The following is a 10,927-nucleotide window of genomic DNA, read 5'->3' on the forward strand; positions in this document are numbered from 1 at the left end:
CAACAGGATGAAACCTGTCTGGAAATTTGTTATGAATCTTCAGTGTAAGCCACCGTGAGTATTCAGCTGTTCGGCCTAATGCTTATCAACACCGCAGGCTTATGACTAGGACAATGAAGCAGAGAACTAAAAACAGCATCGTTTCACATCAGTAAGCTGCTGGGAGATGAGTAAAGTCAGCACGGTATCAATCACTCAGTAATGAACGACATCAACAAAGAATAACTTTATTTATAAAACATAAAAACACCATTACATAATGCTATAAATAATGACGTTCATGTAAATCTATTCAAAACAATGTAATACGAGTGAAAGTGCAAGAGTGCAAACACAGACCAAAAATAAAGCACAGAACAAAATATAACATATGTCCAACAATAATACAGGATGTTGCAATTCACTAAATGCAAATACATGATGGGAAACAACTGGCTCGCTCAAGATACACAGTATTTGATCATCAACACTGTTTAAGACACTCTAATTTCCTGTTAATTTATCTCAAAATCTGTTTTCTCGGCTTATATTGTAACTTCATTTTCACAGAATTGCTGTTCTGGACATTACAAACTCTTTTGTGATATCTGACACGTCAGAAACAAAATGTGTGTTCCTTTGTCTTTACGTTCCTCTTTTCTCTATACAATCATTTGTCGTGGCATACTGTAAAAGATAACATGATAAAATAAGCTTTTAAAGACGACATACACTCACTTACCAAGTTCATTTGGTACACGAGTGAAAATGGATACAAGTCAGTATAACAGTCCTGCACCAAATCTCCCTTTACAGCAGTTATCATGTTCAGTTTATGTGGAAACAGCATTAGAAATGCGGTAATTCAACATTTTGGAAGATGCAGTTGAGTCTGACTTAAACTGGGTTGTCAAATAGAAAATGTATTGACAGCACTTTTTTGTCCAATAGTGCTACAAACCACAGGGTTTGTATTGATTATAGTAGTCTTAAATGCCCCATATAGGCTTGTTTATTCAGTTATTTGATTTCTTCTGGGGCTTTGTATTTTATACCCTACTTGAATATACTAATGTCTTAGAAGCAGGTGGTTAAATTATGCTTGTTGCTGAGTAAAAGCTCGTTTTTCTATAGTTTTAGACACATAACATAACAGGTCACCGCAATCCATTGAAAAAGCCTGGCTCCAGTGTCTCCCAGTAACACGTGTTGTAAACAAATAAAATGCAAAGAATTCACGCCTTTAACTTATTAATTCACACCACAGTTAATGTAAAGCATCGCCTCAGACACTGTGTTATTCACATGACAATCCACTGCTTGCTTACATTTAACAATGATGCAGTCGAAATACGAGTGAGCTTTCCAAAATAAATAAATAAATCAAATAAAATAAATGTAGTGGACGTTCACAGCGATTAAAAATAAAAACGCAAATAAGAAACCGAATTCATACTTCCTCTTCTGCCGAACAACAAACCCGTCGCTCATCAACTACGCAGCTCAGCCGCGCAAGGTATGCTGGGAAACGTAGTTTGACGTGAAATGGAAATTTCCAAGATATGGAGTGGAAATTTACACAGTTTCCCTCCCCCCTGTAGTATGCAGAGCTCAGCTGAGGCTGCTTTGTAAGATGTTTTGCTGGAAGTCAACCAATTTAACCATATTCTCAACTGACTGCTGAGAAAGCTGCTATTATGCTTATTACAATGAGCCTGATCATGACAACCTGACTTTATGTTGTATTATTCAGTGGGAGAGGGTCTTTACCATTAAATCATACAACCTGCCTGAAACACACACACAAAAGCACCAACCTTATATATATATATATATTAAACATTAACACATGCCATTGTTGTATATAGTGATTATGTGAGCTGAAACGTGGAGTTTGAATAGAAATCAGGACACCTTCACCTTTATTTTTAGTCGTTCCTTTTCATATTTCACTGGAGGTGCTGTTGTATGGTGTGAATTAGAGATCAAATCCCATATTTAATGCAACATGATTTTTAATTTAACAGATTAAACCTCATATTGCTTAACCTTGAGAAACAGCATCACGCTGCAATTCACTGATGGCACTATAGTGCCATCAGATTAGGTGTCCGTAGACTCTATGTGGTGGGTTTTACTCCTGTTGCTCTAAAATGTCAACTATTTCCTCTTGATCACAGGCCCGATGCTTTCCGATGAATAGCTTCACCCGTGCCAGGTCTCTTGTAAAATGAAAACATGTGTCGCAGCAAAAGCTGAGTCTGCGTAACTGTATAAAAACGGGCATTACTACAGATATTGAAATTCCTGAGGCTGCAGAGAAACTGCAGCTGAAACAAAGTCAAAATGAAACCAACCTCATTCATTGTTAAAGAGACTGTCAGCTTCTAGATTCTTCCAGATTACAAACGTCACCTTAAATCTGCTTACCACTTAAGACTAATCAGCCAGAACAGGCGTTTCTAGTAGTTTCTGTGATAAGACACAAGACAGCTGTGTTATTTCAGGTGCCACCTATTTGTGGATAAGTATGCTTAGGTTAATAATAATAATAATAATAAAAATATTTGGATAACTTGCTGCAGTTTAATGATTACCAACATGTGCAAATACCTCTGCACACATGCCATCCTCATTTTCATAAATATGTAGTAGAGGTGTCACTGCCCAGTTTGCATCAGTTTGATATAAGTAGCCTAATTTAATTTTTAGTACAAGTTAAAAGTATTATGCAAAGTGCAAAAACATACAACAAGGTACGCGTGCGTGGACACTAGTTTTGAATGACGGTTACTTAGTTGCTTAAAACGTAACTAACCATTTTTTTTTCTTTAGGCTGTTATAAACACAGATAATTGGCTAAGACAATTTCTAGTGGGCGTTTTCAGTCGCGTCACGAGTGTTTTACACGTGTGGGGCGTGGAATTTAAGGAGGAAAGGCACTGTTGTCAGAGGCATCACATCTTCTGTGAAACTCAGAGGACGCACCCGGCTGTTAGCGCCAAACCAGAAACGAGGAAGATCTGCGTGGGTCGAAGAAGCAGCACATCTTAAGAAGAAGAGAGCCGCTACACCTTCATCTTCTTCATTCACATCTCCCCCATGGGGCGTGGAGTTTTAGCATCTTTAGCGCGTCTGCTAACACTAGCTCACAAGGTACATGTTTAGTGTTTTGACAGTGGGGCCGGTGAGTCTGTATGTAACCTTTGTTTTTATTTTCATTTTAATTCATCATTTAAATGTGTGGTCGTATACGGTGATTTAACCCCGTGAAGGTCGGCAGTGGCAGCCCTCTATCACTAATTATCTCGTCAAACCTGACACCAGACCTATATTTTAGCGCTGACGTCAGCCAGGAAGACGTGCCACAGACATTTTAGAGGAGACGCACGAGCGGCGTTATCTGTCCGATGTATTTGTATCGTGTTAAATACCCGCATACGACTCCTTCAGGGCAGGGATGAGTAAAAAGAACAAAAAAAAAAAAAAAAAAAAAAAAACCGAGGAGTCTTTGAAGATGCGCAGCTTTCGCAGTTGAATGAATGAGTGGCTTTTCTAGAAATTTCCTTTCACCTGATTGGTGCATCTCCGCCTACAGTGGCAGCGGGCTGGTGACGCCTCTTCCTTGTGTTCACAAAGACACCATCAGCCACATGTGACCATTAATTAAGCAAGCATTGTTCTGCATGCCAGCTATCCATTATGTAACCTCCCCCTCTTACCTGCACTTCAACCTGGATATCATAATTTACATTATTACCGTATTATAATAGAAAACAAACCTGGAGCATTTACTGTCTTATTTTAAGTTATGTTAACCTGCGCAAGAGTGACATTCATGTGAAATGTGCGCGGACAGGGTAACTTCAGAAGTCTTGGGTTTAATTGTTATGTGCACTCTGGGCTCTGCCATACCTCTGGGTCCCGTTAGTTTATCTCACTGGAGTTAACACCTACATGTCAGGGCTGGTTTGTTTTGGCGTAACTCCTTTTGACTACCTGGTACAGACATTCACATAACAGAGCTTAAGTTTTACCCGGTGGAAGTTAATTGCTTGCTCTGCCAATTCTTTAGCAGAGAGGGGAAGAATAAAAGAATTGCCTGCATTGTTTCTGCTTAAACCTGACGTATGAGTCACTTGCTTAACTTAGTAGTGGCTCTGGCAGCTCTATGGTTTTATTTTTTGGGCCATTGGACTCAGTGAATAGCTATGTAAGTAGGTCCTGGCATGCAGGGATGGTGGTTATGTTATGAATCCTGCTTCATATAACACTGCAAATGAAATTATATTTATCTATTGAATGACCTTGCTGTATTTCAGAGCCAGAGCCTCTTGGGCAGTTCATGGTGAAAACACGGGAGTGTCGATGAGATGGTAAAATGAAAACAAAGACTTCTTTTATAGAGAAGGGTTGGTTATGCATAAAGCATGGCTGTGAAGACGAAAGCGTGGGGTTATTTTCTACCATGCATGGCAGGCTGAAACCTCCAGAGAGGCCAGACGTCCAAGTGTGTGTTTGTGTGTGTCACATTGACAGAAAACAGATGTGCTCACACAGCCCCTTGCATACTACTTTTTGCTGACATAGGAATTTAATTTGACCCATTTTATTATTATCTCACAAGTGTGTGTTGAATTTGGATTCTTTTGCGCATATTTATTGAACTATAGATTGTAGCCTGAGCTAACTGGATTTTCTATTTCTAGGCTAGCAACGGATGATGTCAGTGAATCGGCTTTAGGTGTGTATAGTGTGATAAAATAAAAACAATGACCTTTTTTTAAATGTTCCTTGTTTTGTGGGATTACGGAAGTCGGCTGTTGCATCTCATCCCTTTTACTTTATTCGTGGTCTAAGCCATAATGGAATGGCACAATTCTGTTGGAGGTACCAGCATACAATGGCTGTCGTTGAATTGGGCAATTTTGTATAAGGCAACAGTCTGGCTGCATATTGGGTAATGTTTAAAACCTTTGTGATGTCTTACATAATGTCTCTTTGAAGTTTTCACAGTGGAATGGAGTTTCTGTTTAAAACGGGTTAAGGAGAAAAGTAATAGGAAGGTTAAACCCAATGACTTGCGCTGGCAGTTGCAAAACCGAATAAATTCAAATGAGCCTGTTCTTATTTTATTTGGTTTATAGAGTAATTTGACTTTTTTTATGGTGTTTTTTCCATTAGTGATTTTGCCAATCTTATGTTGTGGATTGTAATGTGATGTTCAATTTGATACTAATAACATATAAACATCACTTTGTGTTTCTATTCTGTTGTCAGTGAGGCTGTTGTTAAATGTAACACTTTTGTGTTCAGTGTTTTGTCCTCTCAAATCAAGGCTCTAATGAGGTGTTTGTCTTTGCTGTCTTGCAGGAATGTTAACTGTAGGCTTTTCTAGACCAGAAGTCTACAACATCCTCCGCTAAAAGTAGAACGACCTCAGTGCCGGTGGATAACCCCATCCGAAGCACACCTAGTGTATTTGACCTGACGGTGGATCCTACGCTTCCATCCAGACAGCAAACCAAAGCAGAGCACTTCCATTGCTCCTTTTTTGTAAATTACATCCATAGCCTTGACTATATAGCTGTTTACATCAGAGAGATTTTTTTTAAAGTAACCTGTAAAAATGGGCCCTGGAATGGAGGCAGCGGACATAGCTGTGGTAGCACTGTATTTTGTCCTGGTGCTAGTCATCGGGTTTTTTGCCATGTGGAAAGCCAACCGCAGCACGGTGAGTGGCTACTTCCTGGCTGGACGCTCCATGACATGGATAGTAGTAGGAGCATCACTCTTCGTCAGTAACATTGGCAGTGAACATTTCATAGGCCTGGCTGGGTCTGGAGCCGCAAGTGGCTTCGCTGTTGGAGCATGGGAGTTTAATGCAATTCTACTTCTGCAGCTTCTGGGCTGGGTGTTTATACCTGTGTATATCCACTCAGGAGTCTACACCATGCCTGAGTACCTATCGAAACGCTACGGTGGCAACAGGCTAAAAGTTTACTTTGCTTTCTTGTCTGTGTTACTTTACATTTTTACCAAGCTGTCTGTGGACTTGTATGCTGGAGCTCTCTTTATTCAGGAGTCCCTGGGTTGGAACCTGTATTTGTCTGTTGTTCTGCTCATTAGTATGACTGCTCTACTCACTGTCACTGGTGGATTGGTGGCAGTGCTGTACACAGATGCCCTTCAGGCAGTGTTGATGATTGGTGGAGCCCTAACCCTAACCATTATCAGCCTAATCAAAGTGGGTGGGCTTGAGGGTGTCAGAACTAAGTACATGCAGGCAGTTCCTAATGTTTCTGCTATAATGGCCACTGGGAACTACACTTATTCACCTTCCTGTCGTATTCACCCTAAACCGGACTCCCTCCGCATCCTTCGAGGTCCACTGGATGAAGACATCCCATGGCCAGGATTCATTCTTGGCCAGACACCTGCATCTATTTGGTATTGGTGCGCGGACCAAGTCATTGTTCAGAGAGTACTAGCCGCAAAGAACATTGCTCACGCCAAAGGCTCAACACTCATGGCTGGATTTCTCAAGATCCTGCCCATGTTTGTGATAGTCATTCCAGGAATGATCTCCCGCATCATGTTTGCAGATGACATTGCCTGCATCGGGCCAGAGCACTGCATGGCCGTGTGCGGTTCTCATGCCGGCTGCTCAAACATTGCCTATCCACGCCTGGTTATGGCAGTGATGCCTGTGGGACTCAGGGGTCTTATGATGGCAGTCATGATCGCTGCCCTGATGAGCGATCTTGACTCAATCTTCAACAGCTCAAGCACGATCTTCACACTGGACATCTACCAAACTGTTCGGAAGAAGGCGTCTCAGCGTGAGCTGCTGGTTGTGGGCCGCATGTTTGTTGTGCTCATGGTGGCTATCAGCATTGCCTGGGTCCCTGTCATAATCGAGATGCAAGGTGGACAGACATACTTGTACATCCAGGAAGTCGCTGGCTACCTCACTCCACCAATTGCAGCCCTTTTCCTGCTAGGTGTCTTCTGGAAACGTTGTAACGAGAAAGGTGCTTTTTGGGGAGGCATGACTGGTTTCACGCTAGGTACAGTGCGACTGATCCTAGCTTTTATCTACCGCCAGCCTCGCTGTGATCAGCCAGATAATAGGCCTGCCTTCATTGTTCATGTTCATTACATGTATTTTGCAGCCGGGTTGTTTTGGATTTCTGGATTAGTGGCAGTGACTGTCAGTTTGTGCACCTCTCCACCGGATGTAGAGCAGGTGCGCACCACCACAGTGTGGGGCCTCCACAATATTGAAAAAGTTCCCGCAAAAGACAGAGAGGAAATGCACCAACTAACGAAGAGCCATTGCAATGGCGATGGAAGGCCCCATGAAGAAATGTCCCCTGATGTCAGAAAGGAGAGGTGTTTGGATGGGGCAGATATCAAACTTCTAGTCCCATCCACTGATCATGACCCAGCAACCCCAAGTACAGAAACATCCCCTGCCAGCACCCCTGCAGAATGTTTCAGTAATGGAAGGATGGAGATGATCAGAGCAGAGGAAGGCTGCCATGGTAATGGGGAGAGGAGCCGGTTCATGCGGTTAATGGACTGGTTTTGTGGATACAAGGAAGGAGAACAGAGCATGTTGCGGGAAAATCCAACGGTCATTGCAGAGATGCTGTATGAGCCACCTAGAGTTAAACTCTTTCTCAACTTGGGGCTGCTATTTGTCTGCTCTGTGGGCATCTTCATGTTTGTTTATTTCTCACTGTAGTTGAACTCTGCACTGCACTAACAGGGACTTGTGCGAGGGCTTTTATAAAGGCGGAGGACATGTGGGAGGTGTGGGGCTGTTACAAACATTGACGTTTTCACAGATTTGAGAAGTTGTGTCTGTAATATTTACAGTTGTCTTTTGTAGCTCCTTAACAGGCATCTAAGCTTATTCTAATCATTTTTTTGAAATGATTAAAGCCTGTACATGGAAAAAGTTGTACTTCTCTATGACATTGAATCTGGCACTAGCGTGTCCTTTTTGTACAGCGCTTGTTGTTAATTCCGCATTCAAAATATCTCCTGGGATTTCTAGAATTGTACTCCAAGTGAATTGAATATTTGCCTTATTTGACATATGCACCTGTCTTTGTTGTTTTTTGTTTTTTTAAATTGTGAAATCCAACTGTATCATGTGATTTAAGCCTTTTTTTTTTTTTTTGATAGGGACTGTAGGCTTAGCTGCTGGTGGTAGCATACATACATGTTTCTCTGTAGTAATTTTAAACTCCCTTATAGGTTGTAGGCCATGACAGTTCTGTACAAGTTTTGGCTGCTTAACACTGATTATACTTATTCTTATTATTAAGCTACATCAATAGCACTTCAAGTATGTGATTTTTCTTTTATTTATTATTTTCATTGTTCCCTCAATGGTAATTTTAGGCTTCTTGCTTGAGAGAATGGTTAGAAATGAAACCCAAGCCTCTGTTTCTATAAGTGATCCATTATGAATTTTGGAAAACAAGAATTAATACTAAGTGCTATGAAGAACTGCTTCCATGCGTGTGTAGCATATGGCCATTATGTTTTTGGTGATCATTAAGACTGTCGGTTTGATTTAGCCTACTGGAGTTGTTGCATTTAAAATGTTTTATTCAAGCTTACAGTTAATACTTGGTATTTTGAGTATGTACATGTTGTTTTTTAGCACATGAAAGAAAGAAAAAGAAGCACAAGATTAAAAATCTTTCTTTTCCAGTCATAAAAGGAAGAAGGTAATATAGATGGTACATTTGACTGTGCAAGTTGTCACCAATGACCAAATTCCAGTCATATCTGCAGCTGTAATTTTTAATGGTTTATATACTGTGTTTTCTACTACTGTGTTTTTATTTTTTATTTTTTTTTGTGTGTGTGCGTGGCTGTATTCTGTGTTATAGTTTAGAACCAATATACATACAGCTTTTAATGCACTACTATTGTATCATAACAAAAAGCCACAAGTACCAATGCTCATGATTCTGTATCAGTTTATATTTTTATGCATATCTCATTTCATGTTTCGCATAATTGGAAAACGTGTTGAGTCTGTTGCATTATGTCGTGTACACTATATTTCAGGGCTCATTGCATCATTCGCAATACACATTTCTTCTGTAGTAAGCTATGTCTTGTGTATCTACTGTGTGTCAATGTATTTCTAGTGCACTGCAGTGCCGAAATGCATCTAATCTAGTTTCAAGTGCATCTTTTATGAACCTCCTACCAACTGTGTCTTAGTGTGCAACGCTTAAGTGGAAAAGAAACAAACAAGACAAAGAACACAAAAACCTGTTGTTTTCATGTCCTAAGAACTGTGTGCAGTGAACACCACATTTGTTTAAAGCCATGTCATAAATCAGCTTTCTCATAGTAGTATGTTTTGAGTTAGCGGAGGTTGATCGTGCAAAACATAAATGACATTTCAATTATTTGTGTCTGGATTAGCTGAACGCGTTAAGTCATGACATCATCAAGGTTAATTACACCATAACGCATAAAGTTGCTGGCCTTCTGGAATGTGGTCATTAATCCCACAGCGTAACTCGTCGCCCATTAAAACCTCAGAATTCAGAAGATAAAGGAATAATACTGTGTTTGTGTGTGTTTTGGACTCCAGTGTTGTATGACCTCGGTCCAAAATGTCAGTGTTATATTCCAACAGGCCAGTCCTTATCAACGGCAGGCATAAATTATGCATAATACGAATGACTGATAAGAGATGATGGCTGTTTGGGAAAGAGCTTTAAAACCTTTAGTTTCTTTCTGAGAGATTATACATTGTTATTTTTATGGATTTTATTTTTAGAACCTGAAAATAAAGTTCCTGGGAAGACCAAAAGACAAATGTTGTTTCTGTTCTTCATATTTTGTTCAACAAATAAAAATTACCACAGAGGCATGATAATGTGCTATTAGTTTCCTGTAAAGGGAGCAGCTTTTTTGACTTGTGTTCAATTGCACCAGAAAATATAGACCATATAGATTGCACCATAATAAATATCGACCATGGGATCAGTTGATTCCAAAATGAATGAATCCTAAGCAGAGGTGTTTCTAGTCTACTGGGGCCTTAGGCAAAAAATGTCATTTTAACGAAAGTAAAAAAAAAACTATTGCATTCTTTTAACTCCCAGAGGGATAACTTATGTTTCATATTGGGCGCCATTCACATACATGACTTCCTAAAAAAATCATGCACACATCATGTAACTGGATTGAGTGCGCAGAGTTGTGTCAGATGGGGGCCCCACTATTGGCTTGTTGCATCAGGCAGTTGCCTGCCTTGCCTGTTGATGAGCTGCGCCTCTGAGTCTAAGCATCTGTTTCGCAGAAATTGCTTAACAGTTTTAATTTAGTATTTGTGTACGCCACTTTGCAAATCCTCTCGTGTGGTTATCAGTTTATTACAACTTCTAAATAATGCATTGTGTTTTCAGTGCGATGTGTTGAAATCCTGTGTGTGGTGATTGAGATGTTTTCAAAACTCTGGCGCGATGAAGGAATTCACATTGGGGTTGGGTTGTAAAAAAAAAACGAAAAAAATAAAACTTTCCCTTTCAGTGTTTCCTATATTGAATTGAATGCCTTTATTGTCATTGTACATTGCAATACAACGAAATTAGGAGCGCTACTCCACTGGGTGCATACATACAATAAATAAACATTTCAAGACATATATAAAACACACTATCAGGACATATATAAAACACAGTAAAAAGAGTAAAACAGAGCAATGATCAAATAGTGCAACTATTAAAGCGCAAGAGGTGACAGTAGGTGGCTGGGTTTAGCAGTGTTTGTTTAGGAAGACTATTGCGTTTGGGAAGAAGCTGTTTTTAAATCTTGTTAACATATACTGTACTGTAACATATACTGTACTGTTATTGTTTACCAGGATTACATAAAACCCCAGCAAGGCCCTATTAATCTGCTC

The 10,927-nt window shown here is 40.1% G+C and overlaps 1 protein-coding gene across 2 annotated transcripts; it reads left to right on the forward strand.

The window, feature by feature from the left end:
* Window positions 1-2,958: 2,958 nt before the first annotated feature.
* On the forward strand, window positions 2,959-10,844 carry slc5a3b (solute carrier family 5 member 3b). Of its 2 annotated transcripts, none has more exons than XM_084544871.1 (2): window positions 2,959-3,135; window positions 5,353-10,844. In XM_084544871.1, exon 2 carries the CDS (start codon window positions 5,609-5,611, stop codon window positions 7,727-7,729), a length of 2,121 nt encoding a protein of 706 aa, XP_084400997.1. In that variant the 5' UTR covers window positions 2,959-3,135; window positions 5,353-5,608; the 3' UTR covers window positions 7,730-10,844. The 2 variants fall into 2 exon arrangements, with proteins under 2 accessions (XP_084400997.1, XP_084400998.1); XM_084544872.1 differs by lacking the exon at window positions 2,959-3,135 and adding an exon at window positions 4,688-4,723.
* Window positions 10,845-10,927: the final 83 nt, after the last annotated feature.

This window comes from Chelon labrosus (assembly GCF_963514085.1).
Source record: "Chelon labrosus genome assembly, chromosome: 5".
Classification (NCBI taxonomy): Eukaryota; Metazoa; Chordata; class Actinopteri; order Mugiliformes; family Mugilidae; genus Chelon; species Chelon labrosus.